General features: G+C 44.9%; 1 protein-coding gene across 1 annotated transcript in view; it reads right to left on the reverse strand.

Moving 5' to 3' along the window:
* Positions 1 to 27,499, reverse strand: part of PAPPA2 (pappalysin 2) — a 128,570-nt gene that overhangs the window by 65,416 nt on the left and 35,655 nt on the right. Inside the window, exons 3-11 of the mRNA XM_083446232.1 lie at positions 27,025 to 27,170; positions 21,877 to 22,170; positions 19,802 to 19,994; positions 10,151 to 10,272; positions 9,299 to 9,791; positions 8,463 to 8,591; positions 7,014 to 7,105; positions 3,447 to 3,640; positions 1,691 to 1,822 (exon numbers count right to left, since the gene is read on the reverse strand). Coding sequence (XP_083302358.1) covers positions 1,691 to 1,822; positions 3,447 to 3,640; positions 7,014 to 7,105; positions 8,463 to 8,591; positions 9,299 to 9,791; positions 10,151 to 10,272; positions 19,802 to 19,994; positions 21,877 to 22,170; positions 27,025 to 27,170 — 1,795 coding nt within the window. The remainder of the gene's footprint in view (positions 1 to 1,690; positions 1,823 to 3,446; positions 3,641 to 7,013; positions 7,106 to 8,462; positions 8,592 to 9,298; positions 9,792 to 10,150; positions 10,273 to 19,801; positions 19,995 to 21,876; positions 22,171 to 27,024; positions 27,171 to 27,499) is intronic.

The following is a 27,499-nucleotide window of genomic DNA, read 5'->3' on the forward strand; positions in this document are numbered from 1 at the left end:
TTTGTGTAGAGGGAGAGCTAGTCTCACTTGCATGTGGCCTAGGAGAGACTGCCTTCCCACCCAGTGCCTTCTGCCTAAATGTAAAAAGGCCCACAGGGTGGCTTCCCAAGAATAAAAGAAAACAATAAAAACTGAAACCAAGTGAAAACAGCAGTACTGGTGAAGTCAGTAATGAAGGCACCCAAAGAACATGTCTCGGTAGGGCCTTCTACAGTAGGGGAATCAGATCCTCCACTGGTTGTCTTACCACGTGGGCAAGTTTTTACAGGAAAAGCTGGCCCTCCTAAGATACTGATCTCAGACTCTTATAGGTCAAAAAATTGTGCCTGACCATGAACTAGAAGCAAGAAGATCTTTTGTGACTGGTACAATATGTTCCCCATAGTGAAGCCCAGTGAATGACCTGGTTACCATGTTCTAAATCAGCTGAAGTTTCTGAATGGATTTCATAACCTGAATGTTACTAGAGCATGGATAACTGTGACATGATTGTGTTTATGCAGAGAAGGTCCCAGTCGGTGGGCTACTGAGAAGACGCTAGATGTTATTTAGCAAAGAGAGGTGTGTGCCAAGCCTTCAGGATGTCAACACCACGCTGCAACAACTGAAACTCATATGAGAAAAAAGAACAGGTCTAGTACATCCTGTACTTTTTTGAAAGTTACATCCAAGTTGGAGCAGATTTGAGTGGTTTTATCCCTGGAGCTCCCACTGCATGGCATTTGTGCAGACAGAACTGTAGTGGTGAAGTAAGCTTTCTTTACCGCCATTGTCAATACAAGACTAGGCCCCAAAGCAGACTCGAGTATGCATTTGACAGACTCATCCTGGTTCTTTCCCCACTTGTGTTCCAGCCACTGTCCCTGTTCTGTCCATCATGCCACAAAGAACATAACTGTGGGAAAGAGTGCCTAGAGGTAACTTTGTTTACTGCATGGGTCATCAGTCAGAACTTTGGCAAACTTCTAGCCATGCCAGCAGGAAAATCCCCTAGGGCTATCTGGAAATTTCAAGCTTCCTCAGCCACATGGCAAGCCAAATGAGAGAGGTTCTTGCTTCAAACACCACAGGGCCTGATACCAGTGTGTGAAAATTGGGGTCTGAAGGCACTAAGTCTAACCTCCAAGATTCACTTCTGGGAACTGCTGCGGAAAGGAAAATCTAAAGTAAATCTGGAAGGTCCTGCTCAGACCAAACATCTGTAGGATTTTTGAGTTTCTGCGAGACTGGCAAAATGTGCAGAGCACTAGAATAAAACCTTGTGAGGGTTCAGCAAATCCCTACTTTTGGAAAACTGTACATATTATCTGCCACATCCTCTCAATGTACCCTTGATACTCTGAGTGCCCAAAGCACTTAAGGGTAAAGGTAAAGGTACCCCTGCCCGTTCGGGCCAGTCTTGACAGACTCTAGGGTTGTGCGCCCATCTCACTCAAGAGGCCAGGGGCCAGCGCTGTCCGAAGACACTTCCGGGTCACGTGGCCAGCGTGACAAGCTGCATCTGGCGAGCCAGCGCAGCACACGGAACGCCGTTTACCTTCCTGCTGGTAAGCGGTCCCTATTTATCTACTTGCACCTGGGGGTGCTTTCGAACTGCTAGGGGATTCGAACTGCCAACCATGCGATCGGCAAGTCCTAGGCGCTGAGGTTTTACCCACAGCGCCACCCGCGTCCCGCCCAAAGCACTTACTTTTAGCCAAACTCTATCGTCCAAGAGCATTTTCTCCCTGTCTGCATCTTGAAGGGCACCATGGCTGGTACAAGGGAACCAAGCCGCATGGGGGTGGTGCTCCAGTGTGTCCTGGGGGTGAGGCTTGCACACCTGGAAAGGAGGGGTTTTCAGAGTCGGGAGAGGGGGGTTGGGAAAGGAAAAGAAATGTCAGTCACATTAGAAGCAGGGAAATCAGAAACACACAAGTGAAGCTCAGCACAAAACAGTCCCTTAATTGTACCACCAAGTTTGTCAGCAGTGAAAAGAGGTGAGGGCATAAAATTCTCCAGTAGTTTCAGTTCTCTTACCACCATTTTTGGTCGTAGCTGTCACTTTCCCCACATGGTCTCTTGGAACAATGCATCGTGTGAAATGGCAGCTGGACTACCAACACGGAACCTGTGCTATGCCATCATGTAGTGGAAGCTTCAGCAGTGAAAGTTACAACGTACACACAGTAACAAAAAATTAAGAGGGGGGAAAGCCTATTAAGAGAAATCCTGCTTAGCCCACATCCAGCTTCCCAGAATTCCCTTTGAATGTTTTCATTTTCTGATAGCCATGACTGCAACTAACTGGGGTCCAGAGACCTTCCACTTGAGCATACGAAGCCATATTTTATTCAATCAAACTTCAGTTCCTTTAGCCCAGTACAGTGGTGCCTCGCAAGACGAAATTAATTCGTTCTGCGAGTCTCTTCGTCTAGCGGTTTTTTCGTCTTGCGAAGCAACCCTATTAGCGGCTTAGCGGATTAGCGCTATTAGCGGTTTAGCAGCTATTAGTGGCTATTAAAGGCTTAGCGGCTCAGCAGATTATCTGCTAAAAGGCTATTAGCAGTTTAGCGGCTTAGAAAAAGGGGGTGGAGAGCGGAAAAAAATCTCAAGACTCGCAAGACACTTTCGTCTTGCGAAGCAAGCCCATAGGGAAATTCGTCCTGCGAAGCGCATCGAAAAACGGAAAACCCTTTCGTCTAGTGGGTTTTCCGTCTTGCGAGGCATTTGTCTTGCGGGGCACTACTGTACTATCAGCCTGGGGGTAGGTTTCTGTGACTCAGCCCTCACTGAGATGGTAAACCCACACCTGGGCTATACCACTTTGGATTGCTAAAAAAAAGGGGGTGGCTCACATCAGTGAATGTTCCACCATACAAAAACCTTCACACAGGACATAAGCCTATCAGGAAGAAAATGAGAGTAGAACCTGGCTGCCTAACATCTAGTTTTCCGGGTGGCAGGCATGTTGTTGTTTTTTATGGCAGAGTATTCAAGCATGCAAGTCTCCACCTGGTCTCTGAAGCAATAATGGCAAGACACAGGTTGCCCAGGACAAAGTTCATTGCCAGCATTTTGACCTTTCTGAGATCCTTTAACTGGGGGTGCCTGCAAATTGTGTGCTCTGCCACTGGCTCTATAAGCCTTACCCTCACTTCTAAGAGAGAAACGAGGAAGATCTTCATGATTGCCAAGAAACAGACACAGAGGTAGAAGTTCAGGAATGGCTGAAGGTAACCGGCCTCTCCATAGACCTCAGTATCTATTGAGAAGTACTCTATAGTTGAAAGGTATGCATGAGGGGTTGGAACTTATCCACTGATGTTGCCAGTAAAGTTCAGTTCATCCCAGTTCAGAGCAGAATCAATAGCTGGCAGACTTGGGAAGATCACAGAGGTTTGGGACATGTTCTTCTTCCAGGAATAACATTAAGGGCTTGAATATGAAATAAAAATTCCCCTCACCCTCACAAGAGGTTCTCCAGTCACCAGGGAAACTGGGCATGCCTTCTGGTCCTGGTGGGAGGCATAAGCCTCAGATGCCCACTGGTCCACGTACTCTTTGGGGGTGTAGAGACCACAATCCACAATGCTGCTGCTTTTCTCAAACGGCTCACAAATGCCATCGCCATCAGATACATAGCACAGGCTTGGCTCTCCTGCAAATTTAAAAGAACAGCTAAGATGGTGCATGTGTAAATTTATTTTGTGTTATAAAAACACTCATGATACTTTTGGATTCGACATAAGAACAATTCACTAACATATATCCATTTGCCTGCCCTCTTTCACTTCTCCCTATAACAGAAATTAGTATCTCCTGGTTTAGAAGACATCTGAAGGCAGCCCTGCTTACGGAAGCTTTTAATGTTTAATAGGTTATTGCATTTTAGTGTTTTGTTGGAAGCCGCCCAGAGTGGGCGGGGTATATATAAATTATTATTATTATTATTATTATTATTATTACACCAATTCACTCTTTCTTCCTTTTAAAAGATAATTCAGAGCATGACAATTAAGTTATGTTACATTAGGCTTAGTATATGTTGGATATTTGATTGATCCCTTTTCCATTTACCTCCCCCCGCCCTGCTGCCATTTTTAGTATTTCTTTCCTCTGAATGATTTTATGAATGTTTGTGTCCCACCCCCTCCAGTGTTCCTCTATTACTCTCTAAGGCCTGGGTGGCCAATTTGGGGCACTCAGGCTGATGTTGACTTCAGCGTCCATCATCCCTGACAGTTGGACATGCTGATGGGAGTTGTCACCCACAATGGCTATCTAAGCACCATGGGCAGCTAGACCCACGTGTGTTCTCCAAATAAAGTGTCCCTGAGGTACATTGATGAAGGCCTATAGTCCATCAGGCAGAAGATACTGGTTTTCTGCTATGGAACAAGACAAGGACAAGGTTCTGAGTATTTATACCTAGCCTGGCCAATCCAGAACCCTGATACTGCTTGTCAATTATAGAGACCAATTTTGTACCCTTGTTACCTCCCAAACAGGAAGAGAGGTCTGAGACCAAAACTCAGGTAGCCCATGCGACTAGACCCCTGTCACAGGCTATGCAATTTGTGATTGATGTCCCTGGCACAATTTTTTCTTTCTTTCCTCTCCTTCCATAACTTTGTTATTCCTTTATAATGCATTTCTACATACTTATGGGCAGTTGCAGACTAGGCTTAGGAATAGGGTGGGCATTTTTAAAAAAGAAGAAAGCTCTGTTGGGATACCAGACTTTCAAGTATTTCTGTACATTTTTCTATAAAACAATTTTAAAAACTTGTTTTTATATAAAAACAGAAAACAAAAACTAGAAGTGGGTATTCTGTAAACATGCTGTCTGGAGAGAAGAAAGTCTGCCCGCTGTTTCTCGGATGCTATTATATATGTGCTAAGCAGTCCTGAATCCCTGACTTTTCAGTGTCTAAAGTGATGTTTAAGTCTGCCAACTGCAACCGTGTGAGGTAGGACCTGAAGAGAGGCTGAGAGAAACTACCTTCTCAAGGCCACCAAGAGAGTTCATGGCATCTGTACAGCATCTGAAGCCAAGGAGACCCTGGTCCAAGTCCAACACACTCTCGACTACTTCATACACTGGTCAGTGGGAATGTTGCCACTGATTTTAATGGAATGTGGCTTTTACCCAAAATGCTTTACAGACCCATGCCAAACGCTTGACAAATGCTCCAATGGTTCCAATATTTTGAAAATTGCTTCTTTTTAAAAAGAAGAAGAAGAAAGAAAGAAAGAAAGAAAGAAAGGGCACACACAACCCTTCCTCCAACATTTCCTGATATATAAAGGTAAAGGTAAGGTAAAGGACCCTTGGATGGTTAAGTTCAGTAAAAGGTGACTATGGGGTGCTGGCCACATGACCCAGAATGTTGTCTGTGGACAAACGCTGGCTTCCTTGGCCTGATATATAAAATGCAAGGCCTGCTTTAAGGAAAAGGTTTGCAACACCTTAATCAACTGGCTTCTGAGCTAGAATCTTTGTCATAACCTGAAGTACCTGCAATGACTTAAATTCTGACAGGGAGGTGGGGACCACCCACAGCAGCACCACCTGCAGAAGTACAAGCTCTGGGCCCTGAAACTGAACCCCCCAAAAAACAAAAACTGGGGGCTACTGGAATTCAAGACTCCCAACAACTGAGGTAGAACCCCCAGAGATTGCAGCCCCTAATTCAGGCCACACTGAGAAAGCAATATCATTGTCCCCAATAGACTAGCATACCAAAACAGTATTTTTATGTGATGAGCCACCCTGAGATCTATGGATGAAGGGCGGTATAAAAATGAATGAATGAATGAACGAATGAACGAAATAAAAACTGCCCACCAATGCCCACAGTGTGCTCAGCAAGAAATGATAGAGAGATAATGGAGTGAAAAGATCCAAGCCAGAGTCCTGTCCCTGTAGGGGTCTAAATTTTTCATAAAGGGGAAGAGCCTGGGAAGATATGAAAGTACTAAAAATCTGCTATTCTTTAAACAAATGAATTTTCTTGAGAATCTTTTTTCTCTCTCTCTTTGTGTTCATTTATGCATGGTACTCAATTCATAAATGCACTGACCAGTCCACCCCCCCCCCAGTACTGTCTTCATGGAGTCTTACAAAGAGCCCTCCATAATAATACTGGAACGATATTGTTATGTATTAGTATGTGTTTTTGCATTATTATAGTGCAAGTTGCCCTGTGATCGCCAGATGATGGGTGATATAGAAAGTTAATTAATTAATTGATTGAACTCACACTTCTGGCCTGCCATTATGTTTGAGTAATACTTTGCCCCCCTCAACTGAGTCTGTCCACCCTCTCTTGCTTGTTTTTATACTGTCAAACACAGTCACCAGGTGCAATTATGCTGGTGACTGTCACTAAGTATTATGTCACCAGTTACTGGAGCGTCCTCAGATATCTCCAATGTCTAAATCCCTGGCTATTTCCACCAACTGTTTAGGAATCAAGATCTTTCCTAGATTTCTCAGCGCACAAAAAATGTAATGTCCTCTAGCATCTGCAAGAGCCTGTAAAACAATAAACTGACATTTGCACAGCAAATTGGCTGAACCTCTCTAGGAGTCTGTGCCCCATGCTGCTCTCTAAGCATGGATTCCTAAGACATTCTTGCACCCTAAAAATAGTACTTGAAAATAGATTGGCAAATATCAATTTCTCCCCCAGTTCTGCAGTCCTATCGATAGAGATCCAGCCTCAATCATACGGATTCAGAGGTACAAATAGCTAGCAGGGCCTTGAGGTAGTCCCTGGGACAAATGAAGCCCTGCCCCATGGTTCCCAAGCTTCTTCACCTGCAGAAATAAATTTCCAGGTTCTGTTAAACCTCAAATACTGGATTCGGAAGAGTGCAGACAAATAAGGCAAAGATACGACAATGTGATTCTGTGTTTTAATTTTTAGTCCTCTCCCTCCCACCACCCCACAAAGAAACTGAACAAAATGAACAGTTATTTTTTAAAACAACAACAACAAAGAACAGACAAGCTTTTCTAAACTCACCAACACAGTGGAATCCCTTTTCTTTTTTGCAGGTTCGAGAGCAACCATCTCCTTCTATTAGATCTCCATCATCACATTCCTCTGCAAGACTTCTAAGAAAATAATAATACTTTGCACTTATAAAGCATTTTAACATGGACCAAGAGCTTCATATACTTTAACATTTTCTAATCCTTTACAACAGCTTCTCCATTATGTTGTGCAGCCACTGATGAAATCTTATCAGCTTGCATTATATTTTTGCTGCCATGAGAAGGAATGTAAAAAAACAAAACGGTGCAATTTTTTTACTTCTGCTTTTTTGTTTTACAGTTAGGATCTTTTTATTTTTAAAAATCTGTTAAAACTCGTTTTTTCTCTTATTTTTATCTAGGCATTAAATTTTGTTAGGCCTTTCTGGTTGGTCTTTCTTTATTCCAAAATGGGTGTCTATTTTTCACTCCACAGCTCATCTTTCTTGTTAATATATAGGACCATGTTCCTTCTCATCTGCTCTCTTTGAACTGGCTAGCATTCCCTTATCACGTTCAATTTAAATTTCTGCTGCATACTTTTATATGCTTGCACTTCATTATTCCTGTTTATCTCTCTCCTTTCCATTTGTGCTCCTTCCAGAGCTTTACATTCTCCTGGCCCCTATCTCTTGGTGTCTCGCTCCCTCCAAGGTAATAGGAAACTAGGCCTTTTGGTGGGACGAAAACACTCACAATAGAAAAATGGGATATAAATGGTAGTGAATTGATTGATTGATTGATTGATTGAAAGGGGTCAGCCCACAATCCTGAAAGCTGCAGGACAAGTACATAAATGAACAAAACTATTATTAATTTTAAATATTAAAGGGGAAGGAAAGTGAGCTCATCCCCACAAGGGGACCCCTGAGATAAGACTATTCTTGAGGGGTTTGGGATTTTAGGTTTCACACACCCTCCCATTCCCTGCCCCAAGAAGGTCTTTCACAGCAGCCCCACAAAGAAGTTATTCTCCACTGATGCAGACAATTTCATAGAATCCACTTCCACAGAAACGATTTAGGTTCGATCTAATCTAATTTCTCTGGCTCTGCAAACTCTTCCACAGGCTATCTAGGCGTATAAGAATGAGGATGAAAGTAATAAGTGACAGGTGGCAGCAGTATCCCTAAAAGCAACTGATGGCATCTTTGTTTGGAGATGCATTCAGGTGTGCATCTGAACGCTCATCCACCTCCCGTCTGCAATTCCTAAAAGCAAGGCTATCCAAGACAAAACCAAGAGTTGTTGTGGGTGTCTAGGAAAATGGAATATGAAAGCAGAAGACTTTGTGGAATTAAGAGAAGAGGTTCAGCATGTCACTTAATAATACAGATCAGGAACACTTTGATAGATGAGACTGCAATTGCTGGCTCAGTTAAAATGGGGTGAGTAAAAGAAAGAAAGCTCAGCATTTCCAGATCTCAGGGCTCCTCACCTGCTTACTTTGCCATCCCCGCAATAGGGAGAGCCATGGATGTGGAACAGAGGAGGCGAGGCTTCGCCTACAGCAGCTCCAGCCACAGCCTGCACTTGGTAGCGATACAGCTGGCCTGCCATCACTTCCCTGCAGAAGCAAACAGAAGTCAAAACTTAAGACAAAATACTTTCCTGCCTCTTCCTAAGCTGAGTTTCCCATGTATGCTAAGGATAGGCAGCTAACGGAGCACCAGATTCCAGGGCCTTCCCTCTTATTATCCGACAGGGGCTCTTTAATTTACAGCAGTGGTTCCCAAAGGCTGTAGCACACCAAACCGGTGTGGCAGGAGCGGGTGGCAAGGGTGGCAGGAAAGTTCAAGGACAATTAAAGAAACATTTAATAATTTCAGTATAGCATAGTAGATTATCTTCTTTTTTGCAGAATACTGATAAAAATATTTCCAAAATCAAGCACTGCTATGAGTTGCTGTTTTTAGTTTGCCAATGTATTTCTTTACAATGTAAAATTTGGTATGGCACCAGCAAATTGTTACTCTCAAAGTGTGGCCCAGAGAAGAAAGCTTGAGAACCACTTCTTAACAGGGTGAACACTAGCATACGGCTATTTTCGAAACACCGCTTGCTTGTCAATCATCCCATTGCTTTTGTATTCACTGGCTAAGACACCCAAACCAGCAAGTGGCTTCAGCTTAGCAACTGGGCAGAATACTTCCTGCATGTTTCCCCTCATAGCGGAAAAAGCTAGTCTAATTTAAGCTTTTAAAAGGGAAAGGTATGTCCCTGAGGAACCAGCAGCTAAGAGAACGTTCCTGAACACTAACACCTTTCACTCACATGTCAGTAAACTTTCGTCCCGGCTGCGTCACCATCGCTGGGGATCCATCCAGAAACGGGGGGTCCCGGAGAACCCTGTACCTTACAGGTTTGCAGTTGGAACAGAGCGGGCTCTGTGGCATGGATATCAGAAGTGCAGCATCGATCTCCATCTGCTCATCAAACGTGTAGATCTTTACGCCAGACACCTTCTTGTTAAGGTTGAGTTTAACCGTGAGGGGGATGTCACAAAAAGTGTCCATGGGCCCCAGGTGTACAGAGTCCCCGTGCTCTGTCAGGATCTCAATGTCCGACAGAGCCTTGGGGGAGTCCGTAGAGAAGTAGGTTGTCCATACCATTAGAGACTCCGGGTAAACGGGATGCAGAAAGTGCAGCTCCAAGATGCAACCGAGAGGCTGAGGGCAAGGGGTGGTCATGCTCACGTTGAACAGATTGAACTCAGGGCTCCAAGCCTGCAAGCTGGGCTCACAGGGCTGGTCCACATCTGGAGGCCCTTAAAGAAAAACAGAACAGGGGAGAATTGGGTGAGCTGGGCAGCTCACAAGCTTAGGGGTAGGACTGCATACAAGGACCAGGGCTGGACCAAAATGAGGAGGCAAAAACCAAATATCTGTGCCAGCATTAGAAGGTGTGAGCATCTGTCCACGATTACAGAAGCAGATACAAACATTAATAGGCTTCTGCCTATATGAAGAGGCGAGATTTATGTTTGTGTGTATTTAGGGCTGCAAAACTATCCTAAATGAATGTCTGAAACATGGAGGATAGACCTTTTTTTAAAGAAAAGGAAAATGAAACAGACAAGGTTATCTCTAGCTCCCATCTGACAGGAAGAAGGGCTGGGAACTTTACCTACTGCTTCTTCTGGAGTCCAGTAGCCAGAAGAATCACAGATCCGAGGCGAGGAGGCCTCATGTACGTATTGGCTGAATGTCCCATCTTCAGCACAATCTCCACAGAGGTTCCCTGTCTCTCTAAAAGACAGAGACAGAGAGAGAGAGAGAGAGAGAGGAGAGAGAAGGGGTGGGAGGGGGAGAGAAAAACATACTCTGTTCAATCTCTTCTAAGTCAGACTTTGAGCGACAAGCTACACAGTTACAATGGCAACATTTTTCAGGATGTAAAGCAGAGGTCTTCTGCTGTAAGTACAACAAAATGGCAACTGCACAGACCTCCCCTCACCCACGTTATTGGAGTGTGTGATGTTTTTACTGGATCCAGGACCTTTAGGGTGCAAGGCGAGAGGGAGGTGAAAAGGCCCTCATCTTCTGCCCCAGAAGCACCTGCAGTTCCAGATTCTGAACAGGTTCACATCTTATTCTTCCAGTTTGGCCCCAGCCTGATGGAATGCTCTACCGCAGGAGACCAGGGCCCTGCAGGACTTGACATCCTTCCGCAGGGCCCGCAAGATGGAGCTGTTCTGCCTAGCCTTTGGTCTGGGCCCAGTTTGACCTCCCCCCCATGGGACCCTGTTAGTTACCTCTTTGGCCCTTTTATCGGCTCATGTGGGACCAACCTGGGTAGCTGGCCCTGATGAACACTCGAGGTTCCTGACCACTATGGTTGCAATTCATGGGCAGTCATTTAATTTTATCCTGATTCTAATTTTTAAGCTGTATTTTAATCAATTGTTTGATTGTGTTTTAATGTATTTGATATTTGATGTTAGCAGCCCTGAGCCTGGTCTTGGCCAGGGAGGGTGGGGTATAAATAAAAATTTACTTACTACCTTGTACTGAAGAATGGATCTTCTGGGGAGACACTACATACAAATGGGTGTTCCTATCTCTCTCAACCAACAAGAACCAGAATGGTAAACATGGATAGAAAAATAAGGTCAGCCCAGGTCACTAAAAAGCTTTAAGACAAGAAATGTGCACAGGAAGGGATAGGGATCCAGCACAAAGACTCGAGGAAACCAGATGTAGCAATGACCACCAACTTGGATGTCTTTGAAAGGGTTTTGGGCAAATTCATGGAGGATGGATGCCAGCCACGATAGCTGTGTGCTCCCCCCAGTCTTGGAGGTGGTTTTGCCTCTGAAGAGCAGAGGGCTGCCCTGCTTTGTGGGCTTCCCAGAAGCACCTGGTTGGCCCCAGTGAAAGCAGGATGCTGGACTAGGTGGGTTAAGGCAGGAGGGCTCTTCTTATCCTCTTAGACAGACAGGCATCCCATGGTCCTAGAGAGACGGGACACACGGATGGTTTTGGTTGTTGTTGTTGTTGTTTAGTCATTTAGTCGTGTCCGACTCTTCGTGACCCCATGGACCAGAACACGCCAGGCCCTCCTGTCTTCCACTGCCTCCCGCAGTTTGGTCAAACTCATGCTGGCAGCTTCGAGAACACCGCCCAACCATCTCATCCTCTGTCGTCCCCTTCTCCTTGTGCCCTCAATCTTTCCCAACATCAGGGTCTTTTCCAGGGAGTCTTCTCTTCTCATGAGGTGGCCAAAGCACTGGAGCTTCAGCTTCATGATCTGTCCTTCCAGTGAGCACTCAGGGCTGATTTCCTGAAGAATGGATTCGTTTGATCTTTTTGCAGTCCATGGGACTCTCAAGAGTCTCCTCCAGCACCATAATTCAAAAGCATCAATTCTTCGGCGATCAGCCTTCTTTATGGTCCAGCTCTCACTTCCATACATCACTACTGGGAAAACCATGGCTTTAACTATACGGACCTTTGTTGGCAAGGTGATGTCTCTGCTTTTTAAGATACTGTCTAAGTTTGCCATTGCCTTTCTCCCAAGGAGCAGGCGTCTTTTAATTTCGTGGCTGCTGTCACAATCTGCAGTAATCGTGGAGCCCAAGAAAGTAAAATCTCTCACTACCTCCATTTCTTCCCCTTCTATTTGCCAGGAGGTGATGGGACCAGTGGCCATGAGCTTCGTTTTTTTGATGTTGAGCTTCAGACCATATTTTGCGCTCTCCTCTTTCACCCTCATTAAAAGGTTCTTTAATTCCTCCTCACTTTCTGCCATCAAGGTTGTGTCATCTGCGTATCTGAGGTTGTTGATATTTCTTCCGGCAATCTTAATTCCAGCTTGGGATTCATCCAGCCCAGCCTTTCACATGATGAATTCTGCATATAAGTTAAATAAGCAGGGAGACAATATACAGCCTTGCCGTACTCCTTTCCCAATTTTGAACCAAATGGTTTTGGTAGTATCATTCTAGATAAATGTTGGAGTGTGTTGAGGAAAAGGCAAAAAAAGAGGAGGTTGCTACAGAAGTAAATAAGTGGATTTTTTTTTAAAAAAAATGCTGTTTACTTTTCAGTGCTTAAAATATGGTGACTCTCCTTCTTCGAATGGGCCTTTCAGTTATCTTAAGTGAGGAATTTTCACCCAGCAAAAAATTTCAAATTCCTACCGATGGTACTAGTCACTTGCCTCTGGACACCCAAGGACCTAAATGTTCCATGACTCTCAAGTCAGCTGTCGCAGGGGGAGAAGAGACCTTCAAAGAACAAAAATAAAGCAAGCAAGTGCATGCATATATCATAGAATCATAGAATCATTGAGTTGGAAAAGACCACAAGGGCCATCAAGTCCAACCCCCTGCCAAGCAGGAAACACCATCAGAGCACTCCTGACATATGGTTGTCAATCCTCTGCTTAAAGACCTCCAAAGAAGGAGACTCCACCACACTCCTTGGCAGCAAATTCCACTGTCAGACACCCCTTAACCTCCTCTTCTCCAGGCTAAACATGCCCAGCTCCCTTAGCCGTTCCTCATAAGGCATCGTTTCCAGGCCTTTGACCATTTTGGTTGCCCTCCTCTGGACACGTTCCAGTTTGTCAGTGTCCTTCTTGAACTGTGGTGCCCAGAACTGGACACAGTACTCCAGGTGAGGTCTGACCAGAGCAGAATACAGTGGCACTATTACTTCCCTTGATGTAGATGCTATACTCCTATTGATGCAGCCCAGAATTGCATTGGCTTTTTTAGCTGCCGCGTCACACTGTTGGCTCATATCAAGTTTGTGGTCAACCAAGACTCCTAGATCCTTTTCACATGTACTGCTCTCAAGCCAGGTGTCACCCATCTTGTATTTGTGCCTCTCATTTTTTTTTTTTTGCCCAAGTGCAATACTTTACATTTCTCCCTGTTAAAATTCATCTTGTTTGTTTTGGCCCAGTTCTCTAATCTGTCAAGGTCATTTTGAAGTGTGATCCTGTCCTCTGGGGTGTTAGCCACCCCTCCCAGTTTGGTGTCATCTGCAAATTTGATCAGGATGCCCTTGAGTCCATCATCCAAGTCGTTGATAAAGATGTTGAATAAGACCGGGCCCAAGACAGAACCCTGTGGCACCCCACTAGTCACTCTTCTCCAGGATGAAGAGGAACCATTGATGAGCACCCTTTGGGTCCGGTCAGTCAGCCAGTTACAAATCCACTGAGTGGTAGCATAGTCAAGACCGCATTTTACCAGCTTCTTTACAAGAATATCATGGGGCACCTTGTCAAATGCCTTGCTGAAATCAAGGTAGGCTACATTATGTTTCTCCTTCATGGATCACTGCCTTGCCGTGGCGAAGGGGCTTGAAGAACTCAGAGAAGCTATGAACTATGCCGAGCAGGGCACCCAAGATGAACAGGTCATAGTGGAGAGTTTGGACCAAACGTGATCCACCTGGAGTAGGAATCGGCAAGCCACTCCAGTATCCCTGCCAAGAAAACTCCATGGACAAAGACAACAGGTATATAAAAGTTATGACGCTGGAAGATGAGCCCCTCAGGTCGGAAGGCGTCCAACATGCTACTGGGGAAGAGCGGAGGACAAGTACAAGTAGATCCAGAGCTGATGAAGCGGCTGGGCCAAAGCCGAAAGGACGCTCAGTTGCGGATATGCATGGAAGCGAAAGGAAAGTCCAATGCTGTAAAGAAAAATATTGCATAGGAACCTGGAATGTAAGAACCATGAACCTGGGTAAGTTGGATGTGGTCAAAAATGAGATGGCAAGAATAAACATTGACATCCTGGGCATCAGTGAACTAAAATGGACGGGAATGGGCGAATTCAGTTCGGATGACTATCATATCTACTACTGTGGGCAAGAAACCCGTAAAAGAAATGGAGTGGCCCTCATAGTCAACAAAAGAGTGGCAAAAGCTGTACTGGGATGCAATCTCAAAAATGATAGAATGATCTCGATACGAATCCAAGGCAGACCTTTTAACATCACAGTAATCCAAGTTTATGCACCAACTACTGGTGCTGAAGAAACTGAAATTGACCAATTCTATGAAGACTTACAACAGCTTATAGAAGTGACACCAAAGAAGGATGTTCTTCTCATTATAGGGGATTGGAATGCTAAAGTAGGGAATCAAGAGATAAAAGGAACAACTGGCAAATTTGGTCTTGGAATTCAAAATGAAGCAGGGCAAAGGCTAATAGAGTTCTGTCAAGAGAACAAGCTGGTCATCACAAACACTCTTTTCCAACAACACAAGAGACGACTCTACACATGGACATCACCAGATGGGCAGCATCGAAATCAGATTGATTATATTCTCTGCAGCCAAAGATGGAGAAGCTCTATACAGTCAGCAAAAACAAGACCTGGAGCTGACTGTGGCTCAGATCATCAGCTTCTTATAGCAAAATTCAAGCTTAAACTGAAGAAAGTAGGAAAAACCACTGGGCCGGTAAGATACAATCTAAACCAAATCCCCTATGAATACACAGTGGAAGTGAGGAACAGGTTTAAGGATTTAGAATTGCTGGACAGAGTGCCTGAAGAACTATGGATGGAAGCTCGAAACATTATACAGGAGGCAGCAACGAAAACCATCCCAATGAAAAGGAAATGCAAGAAAGCAAAGTGGTTGTCCAATGAGGCCTTACAAATAGCGGAGGAGAGAAGGCAAGCAAAATGCGAGGGAGATAGAGAAAGATACAGGAAATTGAATGCAGAATTCCAAAAAATAGCAAGGAGAGACAAGAAGGCCTTCTTAAATGAGCAATGCAAAGAAATAGAGGAAAACAACAGAATGGGAAGAACCAGAGATCTGTTCAAGAAAATTGGAGATATGAAAGGAACATTTCGTTCAAAGATTACCATAATAAAGGACAAAAGTGGTAAGGACCTAACAGAAGCAGAAGACATCAAGAAGAGGTGGCAAGAATACACAGAGGAATTATACCAGAAAGATATGGATGTCTCGTACACCCCAGGTAGTGTGGTTGCTGACCTTGAGCCAGACATCCTGGAGAGTGAAGTCAAATGGGCCTTAGAAAGCATTGCAAATAACAAGGCCAGTGGAAGTGATGGCATTCCAGCTGAACTATTTAAAATTTTAAAAGATGATGCTGTTAAGGTGCTACACTCAATATGCCAGCAAGTTTGGAAAACTCAGCAGTGGCCAGAAGATTGGAGAAGGTCAGTCTACATCCCAATCCCAAAGAAGGGCAGTGCTAAAGAATGCTCCAACTACCGCACAATTGCACTCATTTCACACGCTAGCAAGGTTATGCTTAAAATTCTTCAAGGAAGGCTCAAGCAGTATGTGGACCGAGAACTCCCAGAAGTGCAAGCTGGATTTAGAAGAGGCAGGGGAACCAGAGACCAAATTGCAAACATGCGCTGGATTATGGAGAAAGCTAGAGAGTTCCAGAAAGACTTCTGCTTCATTGACTATGCAAAAGCCTTTGACTGTGTCGATCACAGCAAACTATGGCAAGTTCTTAAAGAAATGGGAGTGCCTGATCACCTCATCTGTCTCCTGAGAAATCTCTATGTGGGACAAGAAGCTACAGTTAGAACTGGATATGGAACAACTGATTGGTTCAAAATTGGGAAAGGAGTACGACAAGGCTGTATTTTGTCTCCCTGCTTATTTAACTTATATGCAGAATTCATCATGCGAAAGGCTGGGCTGGATGAATCCCTAGCTGGAATTAAGATTGCTGGAAGAAATATCAACAACCTCAGATATGCAGATGACACAACCTTGATGGCAGAAAGTGAGGAGGAATTAAAAAACCTTTTATTGAGGGTGAAAGAGGAGAGCGCAAAATATGGTCTGAAGCTCAACATCAAAAAAACGAAGATCATGGCCACTGGTTCCATCACCTCTTGGCAAATAGAAGGGGAGGAAATGGAAGCAGTGAGAGATTTTACTTTCTTGGGTTCCATGATCACTGCAGATGGTGACAGCAGCCACGAAATTAAGAGACGCCTGCTTCTTGGGAGGAAAGCAATGGCAAACCTAGATAGCATTCTAAAAAGTAGAGACATCACCTTGCCAACAAAGGTCCGTATAGTAAAAGCTATGGTTTTCCCAGTAGTGATGTATGGAAGTGAGAGCTGGACCATAAAGAAGGCTGATCGCCGAAGAATTGACGCTTTTGAATTATGGTGCTGGAGGAGACTCTTGAGAGTCCCATGGACTGCAAGAAGATCAAATGCATCCATTCTTAAGGAAATCAGCCCTGAGTGCTCACTGGAAGGACAGATCGTGAAGCTGAGGCTCCAATACTTTGGCCACCTCATGAGAAGAGAAGACTCACTGGAAAAGACCCTGATGTTGGGAAAGATGGAGGGCACAAGGAGAAGGGGACGACAGAGGATGAGATGGTTAGACAGCGTTCTCGAAGCTACAAACATGAATCTGACCAAACTGCGGGTGGCAGTGGAAGACAGAAGTGCCTGGCGTGCTCTGGTCCATGGGGTCACGAAGAGTCGGACACGACTGAACGACTAAACAACAACAAACACATTATGTTTAACTTAATTGAGTTGCCCTACAGGAGGAGAAGGACATGTGTTGTCCTTGCCATGAAGTTAAAGCAGGGCTGTGGGCGGGTGGAAGGGAAGGCAAGAGTTCCGAAGCACACAAGCACACTTATCACTAAGGCTGCCTATATCTTCTGCTGGTTACAGCAGAAGGATCAAGATGATCCTCAGGGTCCCTTCCAACTCTATAGTTCTATGATTCTATGATTCTATGATCAGGTTTTCTGTTGTACTGATACGTTCCTTCTCTCTCCCCCCCTTCAACTTGACTCAAACATAAAGCCTCAGAGAAGGTTTTGCCAACTGGCAAACAAGTGAAAAGAATTGCCAGCTCATCTTTATCACCTTCTTTGCATTCTGGAATTCCTACGCTGGAGGCCAAGTTCAGCTTTCCCTGAGGTACACAAGCTCAAATAAACACTTTCCCATCAAAACAAGTACGTGCGGGTAGTATGGGAAGGAACACCATACGCAGAGAGGGTTGGGGCAAGGTCAAAAGGAAGATCTGCAAACTGTATCTGCCATGGCAGGTATTTTCACATAGGAAAGCCACATGTATTTCACAACATTTGAAAAACATACATTCAGAGCCACAGTCCCACCATGGCACATAGTGAGGAACCTGCCTCACCCTCTGACTACAGATTTTGGGCTTCATTAAGGATCAGAAAAATGATTATTTATTCCACCCACAAAGCATTTTTAAAAAAAATGAAAGTAGACGAAGTGATACTGTTCATATACCCTCACACTGGCACAAGGAGATCAGATGTTTTGGCTTCCAATTCTAATTAACCACCATTTAGCATTCTTCGCCATCTTCACTACCACTGGGTAGACTCGATGGTGAGCCCTTGCCATTGTTCGGTTGCATTCAGACGGATCTTTCCTCCACTTTCCTCCACTTGGATCTTTCCTCCACTTGCGTTCAAGCCGTCTCCCAGCTTGTTTCTTCGTCCTAAGCTCCAAGGAGGTATACCAAGGAGCCAAACAGGCCCCACAAAGTGAAAGAGGGCGCACAGAAGTGATCGTATCACTGGCCCGAGTCATTCGGTTGTTCCAGAGGTTCAGCCAGAGTTTCAGCAGGAGCACCAGTCCTATCGGGTGGGAAATCCCCCAGAGCTGTCTGGAAGCCCATTGACTCCATCAGAGTCTGTGGGCAGACCATCCTAATAGGTCTCCTGCCTCTGCGGAGGGGAAAAGGTGCTGAAAGCCTAAAGGTCATCAGGAAGTGATCTCACCATGATAAGAGACTGATGTCAATATCCCTCAGATCACCCTCTTCCTGCCCATTAAGAAAATAAGGTCCAGAGTGTGGCTTGCCACATGTGTTGGACCATTGACATGTTGGGACAGCCCCATGGTCATCATGGCAGCCATGAAGTCCTGAGCCACCCCAGAGATGGTCACCTCAGCATGGATGTTGAAGCCCCCCAGAACCAAGAGTCTGGAAATCTTCAGCACTGCCTCCGGGACCAGCTCTGTCAGCTTAGGCAGGGAGACTGCTGGGCAGCAAGGCGGGTGGTAAACCAGCAGAATCCCTAATCTGTCCCAATTGCTCAATGCCAGGAACACACACTCTAGATTCCCACCCAACTGGACAGAGAGAGAGAACAAATTTCAACAGAAACAAGGAAAGGGAAGAGGCAGCTGTTTACATAAGCAAATATGTAAATAACATATCTGCAAAGGAATTTACATACCTAGTTATGTATAGTGTATGTGTAATGGTTCTAGGGGTTGCTTGTGCGTAAATCGGCGCCACACCTGGGTGGGTTGCCTGAGTGAACCCTTTCTGTCTGGACAGCCACTCGCCTGTGGCTGTCTCAATAGCTGGCAGAATCCGTCAGTGGGCGTTTCTTGAACTTCTTCCAGCATAAAAGTTCTTTGACGCCTAGTCGCCGCCTACTCTCCCTGCGCGGAAGCCTTCTGCGCAGGGAGGGTGTGGGCATCGGAGGACCCGTGCTCTACCCGCTGGTCCCCGGCGAGGAGTCTTGGAGCCACCTTGACAATTCCCCCATCTGCCCCCCTTCTCCACTGGTGCTACGCTGATTTCCTTCCCCAGAAGATGTGCTGCTTCTCTCCCTCCCGGGACGCTCTCCGGAATCCCTCTGGAGCCCTCCCTCTTCCTCTGGCTCCGATGACAGTTCCCTGACAGTATGTAAAACACACACACAACAACAACAACAACAATGTAGAGAATTTAAAGTAAATAGTTTTCACACCAAGAGTCTGTGGTGCAATGGCAGTTGAATAGGTGGAGGAAAGGATAGCCAATTCTGACTGCTTCCTTTGATATCCCAAGCTAACAGTTGTGTAAATTCTGGGAAGGAATTTAGACCAAAAGGGAGAGGTTTTATTTGTATTTAATTTTTATTTACATTTCATTTATATTCTGCCTCGTGGCGTTAAAAGGCAGCTACACTTTGCTGCTGACATCCTATGTGGCTTGAGGGCATCTCCCCACACTTCCTTCAGACACAGGAGAGGGGCAAGCAAAGACAAAGGGATGCCAGCAGCGGGGGAAGGGAAATAATAAAGGCAGAGGTTGCAAAGCTGCATGGTATTGGGAAGTGTTCACAGCTGCAACAAAGGAAGAACAGAAAAATATGACTCATGGAAACAAAGAATAACAGGTGGGGAGCAGGGGACCGGCAGCCCTTGAAACCTCTGCAAGACTAATTCACAGAGATGTTCTTTTCCCCTTGAGTACACACCCAGCTACGACTGCCTTCCTCCCCTTTCGCAAAGATTCCTCTCTTACCTTTCATAAAGCACCCCACTAAGAGGGGGTGGCCAGTGTATGGTGAGGGTTTCCTGGCTCTGCCCAATGACCACCGCTGGCATGGGGATAGGGGTGGGCCTCCTGCCCTGACTCCACTGCTGGTACACCAAATCCAGATAGCAATGCATCCGAGCCACTTGGTTTGGGGTGAAACTGTCTGTGCAATTGTCATCTGTGGGAGAAAGAGAGGCAGCTGGTGAAGAAACTGAAACGTAGTGCTAGACGGCGGGGAGGCGAGGGTGGGGGAGCCTGGGCAAGAGATCCCTCGGTGCAAGGGGCACAGGTAGGCTTTGTGTGCCTCCCACAGTGACGGGTCTTCCAACCCTGTGCTCCTCCCAGAATACTCTGTGCATCAGAGAAGATTCTGGGGCAGCGCAGTCCTTCACATCACAGGTGCTTAGGAAGACTGGAAGCAGCATGACCCTCTGGCTTAGCTCACACTGAGGCCCCATCTGCAGTTTCCATTTAAAGCGGTATCATACTACTTGAAAAGGGACGCGGGTGGCGCTGTGGTCCAAACCACTGAGCCTAGGGCTTGCCGATTGGAAGTCCAGATTTTGTTCATGCAAAGCAGATAGAAAGCTGCTCCTCATACTGTTTTAAAAAGTGAAAATTATGTAGGTTTGCCCATAAATGCCAGCTGAATGGAATTCCTCCCTCATCCCTAGCAAATGTAGAGCTTCCACATCTGAAAGTGACACAGACCAGAAATGGAATGAATCGTCCATCCCTCTCCTAACATGACCATATCTATGTCCACTCTGGAGAGTACAAATTCTCAGAGCATGTTATGCCATCCATTTGCCAACAGATGGCAGTCCTTCAGCAACTGCTTTATCTCATCACAGGTGCTAAGTAAGCTCAAGATTTCTTCTTCATGAATAGCCAGGAATGTTGCCCTCAACATCAAGGAACACTAAAGACGCAGGGCAGGCATTTCGAAGAAGGAAGCTCAAAAGCTCAGCGATGAATGCATGAAACAAATAGTTGTTATCAGCCAGGATGAGAAAAGAGTCAATCCAGCGCCAAAGCTCAGAGCCAGGGGAGGCCACCAGCACTGGGCAGCAGAGCTAAGAGGACCAGGCTTGCTGGGCAGGGAGAAACTCAAATACATACTTTTGACGTTGCACTTACGAAAACATAATCCATAGTTCCTGGCACTAACTATACATAGGATCTGCTCTCTAGCTTCCATCAGGTCACTCCTACAGATTAATCTTCTCCATTAAGTTTAAGCCCATAATCCTCATATGCTTCTCTGCTTATTCCTACAGATCAAGCTGCCCAAAACAGCAGAGAAGTAAGACAGGTCATCTTTTTTTTTTCTTGGCAGTCCTACCAACGAAGCCAAATTATGTGTAATTGCATTCATGTCCATGCTACCCTTTTCTGTCCTCTCCCTCCCTCTCTTCCTTGTCTTCCACACGATTGAATGAGGATTGCTAGCTCATTGCATCCATAGACCTGCCGTCTTCTTTGCTTTGCTTTTTTGGTTCCTTTAAAGAGCTTGCCAAAGAGGAATGCACATTTCCTGAGAAATAATACCCACTCTGTGGAGCTTGCTTCTACATAGAATTGTGACCTCAAAAGTGTGGATGCCTTGGGCTGTAATACTTTACACACTTACCTGGGAGATCTGGAAACAAAATGCATGTGATTCTTGAATGATTTGCCTTTTGATTACTGAGATTTTCAAAAACACAGCCCTCATTTCTTCACGTAATGCTTATCTGTGAACAGTGGCGTAGCGTGGGTTGTCAGCACCCGGGGCAAGGCAAGTAATTTGTGCCCCCTAACCCGTGGATTTTAGTAGGGGCAGAGAGCTGCGAGTGCGAGCGCGTCCCCCCCAGATGTTGCGCCCGGTGCGGCCGGGCCCCCCTGCACCCCCATGCTACGCCACTGTCTGTGAAATCATGAGACCTTCCAACTTACTATTCTGAAAATGAATGCAGAGGTTCTCAGCATCTCACTGGACGCAAAGGCTGACATGCTATTCATCTGAAGCCCCCCTCTGAACCTCATGAAGCAAAAGTTCTCCCCCTCCCCTTCCTTACCTGTGTAGCTCATATAATTGTTGAAGGGAGTTCCAGAGAAGTGGGTCTGGCCACAGGTGTCATTGGTCGGATCTGGATCCCGACAGCGTTTGCTTTTGGGAGTAGGTGCTGTATCGGCACAAAGATCTCCAGTCTCCATGGATGGTGTCGTCTCCCTGCACAGGTCATCACAGGATTCCCTTTCATTTACTCCCTTAAAGACATGGTAGAGGCCCAGGATGTGTCCCACTTCATGGATCATGGTATTTGTATGACCCGGCATACCATAATAGGCCGGATTGAGGACCACACCACCTGAAACAGCAAATGCATTCAATGTCACTCAGAGAGAGGAGTGGAATCCTGAGCTAAAGTAAATGCCAACTTTTCCAATGAGAAGTTCCAAATAGTGTTCCTCATCATGAGAAGACTGGCTCTGCTGTTGCTGCTGGGAATGGCCTCTGTAGAGCTAACCATCTTTAGCTCCAACCCTAGGTGAGCACCCTATGACAGATCAACAGATGGGAGAGGAAGCCCACTCAGCTACCTTAGAGTATCCCAATACTACAATATATCCAAAACAATGGGAGAAATTGGAAGGATCTCAAAAGAGAAGGCAGACAGGGACTGGAAGGTGTTTAAAAGATACTTGCAAAACTATATCGAAAAATCAGAACTCCTATTAGAATAAACAAGTTTCATTTCAAATACTGGAATACTAAATAAGATGGATAACAATGTGTAACAGAAAAAGAAGTATGAAATTAGGTTAAAGGTGTGTGAAAGAAAGTAATAGAAGTGGAAAGAAATTGCAATTGAGTAGATTGGAAGTCTAACACAAAGGGTGAGGGGTGGTGGATGGTGAGGGGAATTATCTGTGGGATTGAGTGTAGGTATGTTGTAGGTATGTTGTATGTATGTAGATATGTTGTATGAAATGTATGTTTGTATGTGTATTAATGTTGAATTATTTTAACAATAAAAATTTATTTTTTAAAAAAAAGAGTATCCATGCAGCCAACTAGAGTCCTTCCTGCCAGCAGAACTACTTATGAGTAAGTATACCAATCTGCGTGCCAGCTCATAAGGAAGAAGGGACAGCAGGCTGGACAGAAAGGTGATTCTACTGCTGCCTTTCAAGGTGTACACAGCCAAAAAGTGTGAGTGACAGCAGAACTTATTTTGGGGAGGGGGGCCGAAGTCTGCTTCTCCTCCCAAAAGGAAGTGGCTGCAGCAAAGACACCCCGAAAATTAACTGCCACTAATGTGTGTGTTACAGACATTTCCACAGGCGTTCTTCCCTCTTTTATTCATGATTATTTTGTCCTGTAAGAATACCTGTCAATTAAGCAGCCAAACATTCTCAAAGTGAACACCAATTATTTGACCGTTATTGAACACTGTCAAAAATGGGAGAGGGGGCTGAATCTGATGCCCCCTTCTTTTCATTATTCCATCCTTGTTTCTAATATCTAAGGCCATGGGATACAGGCCAATAACTGTTCCGTCTTTTAAATATCATACATACATGTCGAAACACTGTTGCCTATAAATAATAACTCTTTTTTGTTATAAAAAGTAAACTTGGGGTTGCTTTTTTTTCATAATGACTAAGTCACACTATTTAGAATTCTGAAAAATGAATGTGTTAATATTTTGCCATAAATATTTCTGGTGAAGTGGGCTCTCCTCCCCAAAGTTTTGGTCACAATAAATGTCTTAGCTGTTAGGTTTCTCTTTGTTACAAACGGCTAACACAGTTCTCCCCTTGGCAAATCAACCTTATCTGACCCAGTATTTGACCCTGCTTAAAGAAACACTTTTCGACAGATCAAGAGGCCAGGCCACCTTTCTCTGCCATTTTTGCATGGCAAGACGACACGCAGGAGAGCTCCACTCACTGAACGGGGAGCTCCTCAGCTAACGAGCGAAAATTAAACCAGGAAAAGAAAACTGCGGCTGATTTCCCAGCCAAACCCCAGTCTGAGACAGGAGGCTCCCTTGCTGAAAGCAAAGGAGAGGAATGTGAGTGAGTGAAGAAAAAAAACCTTGCTAATAGCTAAGTTAATGGGATGTTAGAGCCCAGCCATAATCCCGCTGTGTCAACCGCTAACAGCAAACAGCAAAGTGAGTCTGATTGCTGAGGGCACGAGGGGCCTCAAAACCTACTCTTCCCACCTTCAAGTAGAAACTTGAAACGCTTTCCACTGGAGAAAATATGAGCGGGAGAGAGCCAGCTACTGCTGAGAAGTGTCTTGGCAACCTTGTGCTCAGTCCCCCCTTTCTCCAAGACTGCTAGCTTGTTTTCAAACTGGGTGAACACAAAAAAATCCATTTAATGGGGGAAAGGTTGCCCGTTCTCTGTGATCCCTTCTCCTGTGTGAACATTTCTGCATATTGCAAGGGCCAAATTGGCTGCCCAAGGTCTCTGGGAAAGTGGGGGTGGAATAGTTTTTAAAGCTTCTGCTGCCCTAGGATATCATCTATAGCAGTCACACCTCCCCTTTCCAGATACCATGCTGGCCAGCTCATTTAGTTTTACTTGTGGACTTGTTTGGAATCAGCTTTGATTTTAAAAACAAAAAACTTCTAAAGGGTCAGCAAGTGACTGCACAAAGGCCAGGGCCACCCATCAACCATGGAAGTTAAGAGGTGTGGACTGAGTTCATGATGGCCTTTGCTTAGAGATCAAAACCTCAGTAAGCCAATAATCCTAGTTTGTCAAAGGCCAATGCTTTGGCTTCTCTTCAGGAACAGAGAATTTACCACATAGGAGCTTAGGCCTTCATAAAAAATCCCAGCAGGCTACAAGTACTTTAGCAAGCACTTCGCCACACAAGTCAACACCCCTGAACTTTTGGATCTAACCAACTAAGCTGAAAGGTCAGTTCTGATGACTGCAACAAGACCTGATGTTATGGCCCTCAAGTATCTGGGTCAGTAGAATGTGGTATAGGACAACCAACCTCTGCATTTTCAGGATTCACATTTTTCTCCAGCCTGGGAGCCTAAAGTATATTGCGCCAAACAAAACTGATTTCTCTTCAGAAGACAAGGCTCTGTAGTAAAGTGTGTGGCGTCTAGCAGTAAGTGGTAAATATGGGAGACTTTCTTCCTCCCCCTCTCTCTCTCTGAAGAGACAACCTGAAGTCACCCAATGAAATGGTTGAGCAACAGATTCAGTTAAAAGAAATATATTGCTTAATAAGTAATATACGGCATTCACTGCCTCAAGTTGTGTTGATGGCCATTGGATTGGATGACAGAGATTATAGGAAGGAATATTCAAATTAACGGCATAAAGCTCCATCAAAGCCCATGGGAGACAAAAAAAATTGTCTCAGATTTTAATGTGTTATTTCTCAAAATTGTTAGTGTTAATGTGAGGCTTGAGACACTGAGTGTTTTGTTATTATTCAGATGATATTTACTGATGTACAGAAGGGCTAGGGTTTTTTTAGATCTTTTAACAGCTGCCAATGATTTTTTGTCTCAGCAATGGAAAACAGCCACACCTACTTAAGGAACGGCTAATTAAAAGTACTGGAAATGACCAAAATGGATATGCTTGTGATCAACACCAGAAAAATGGCTTCTCCCGTCTGCCCCCAATTAAAGTGGGAGAAAAATGAGTTCCATTTCTCTTTACTCCACTGCGATACTAAAAAGTGTATTTTTTGCAATATTTAATTTTTGAATTTAAAACAAGATGAAAGAAAAATCGGTGACTGTTTAGTCAGACTTGTTACTGTATTTGGTATTATTATTATGAGGGCATGCAGGAGCCAGAAAAATGATTTTGAGGGCTGTATTTAGCCCACAGACCATCAGGTGGACATTCCTGCCCTAAGTAGGAAGAAAAGGAGATAAAAGGTCTCCAGGGGGCTTTGAACCTTGGAAAGTTGTCACGGAGGTGAAGTGTGGTGTGCTGGAGAAAAAGAATGAGAATCAAGAATGGGAAGCTTGCTCAACACCCCAGCTCAGGCAGCTAAAGGAAATGGTTTGGTGAACATTTTTGTGCATGCAGCTGTCCAGTGTTCAACTTTGTGAGCAGGTATCTTGAAAAGATCTACAAGATTCCTGAGAAACCCAAGCCACGTGCATTGGAAAATGCCTCCTAAAATGGAATGAGGAACTCTGGAAGTCTCTGAACTAGATCTCTCCTGCAAAAATTCCCACATCACAAATCTGCTTTTGTGTTGTTGTTTTTATAATAATATTTATTAGTGGTTTTATAGTTACAGAAGTGAGGGGGAAAAACAATAAAAAAATTAACAAACAGTACATCAAAAATATAAAGAAAAAACAATACATCAAGACAACAAGGGAAAAAAAACATTTAAAAACACATCCAATTTCCATATCTTTATCTTTCATTTACTTGTTTCCTCGACTTCCCCACACCTCCCTTTTTTGTATTCTAGTTCAACTTAGCTAATTCAGCAAATCCTTTCCCTCTTTCTCAATTTTTTGTTCTATAATTTGTCTTAACACACAAATCTGCTTTTGAATCAAAGGCAAAGTACTATGAGTGGAACCAAACGTATTACGTGCATTTTTTAAAAAAATGCAAATCCTGTGCCAAGAATTATATACAACATGCACATTACTGGAGAAATAAATCCAATACATTTCCGTTGGATTTTCTTCTAGGTAAGCATGTTTACGATTGCAACCCTGCCAGTGGTAACACACAAAGAAATGAGGGAAAGGGGGGGGGGCGGTGGCATGAACCAAGTTAAGGCAGCAGGTTAAGGGTACCACAAGGAGTCAGCTCCAGAGGATGACCAGGTGGAGAAGCAATTGGAACCCACTGAGAAAGCTGCAAAACATCTTCTAACAAAGATGGGCTGTCCCCAGGGGGAAGGTCAAGTAGGGGAAACTGTGCTTTGGGCGATCCCACATTTGGAACCAGCAGCCATGGACACCAGCCCCACTGCCTGGCTCACCCTGTCGCCGTCCACTCACCCAAAGCTCTCCACCTCATCCCTACCAAGAGCAAGGCAGCAAGGGAGAAGGTGCAGGCCCTCAGTGCCATTCCTAAGTGGCATTTACCTAATAGGACAGATAACACAGATTCTGTCCGCAAGTCTGCATGGAACCTTCTTTGCAAAGGTCAGTGACAGAGGGCGACCCCCCAATCCAGGTACGCCCAAGAGCGAGGCTTACCCAGGTGGCTGAGGGCATCCTTGTCCCAGGGCCAGGTGGCAGCACCTGCCAGCTCCTCTCGCACAGAGCTAGCAAAGTAGACATTCAGGAAGTGAGTGCTGTTCAGCTGAAGCATCTCCTTCAGCTCCTTCACACTCATATATGCCCTGCAGAGAGAAGGAGAGAGGTAACACAAAACAGTACAAATTAATTACCGTAGTAACAACACTTTGCATTCATGCAGTTCTTTCCCTGGGTGCCCATCTCAGTGGTAGGCCATGTGGCCTAATGCCAAATCCCTAAAACCTCTTTTCCTTTGAAGTGGGTCTTGAGAAGCACATGAGCACAGCCCAGTATCTTCATCAGCGTCTCTACTAGGGACAGCTTCACACCAGCATAATGACACACTTTTAGGCAGACTGTATATTTGGAAAGAGTGGCAGAGAGAAAAGGTTTTAAGAAGCTGTTCAAGAAAAGCCCTGCCTGTGCTCACCCT

This window comes from Podarcis tiliguerta (genome assembly GCF_965153285.1).
Source record: "Podarcis tiliguerta genome assembly, chromosome: 6".
Classification (NCBI taxonomy): domain Eukaryota; kingdom Metazoa; phylum Chordata; class Lepidosauria; order Squamata; family Lacertidae; genus Podarcis; species Podarcis tiliguerta.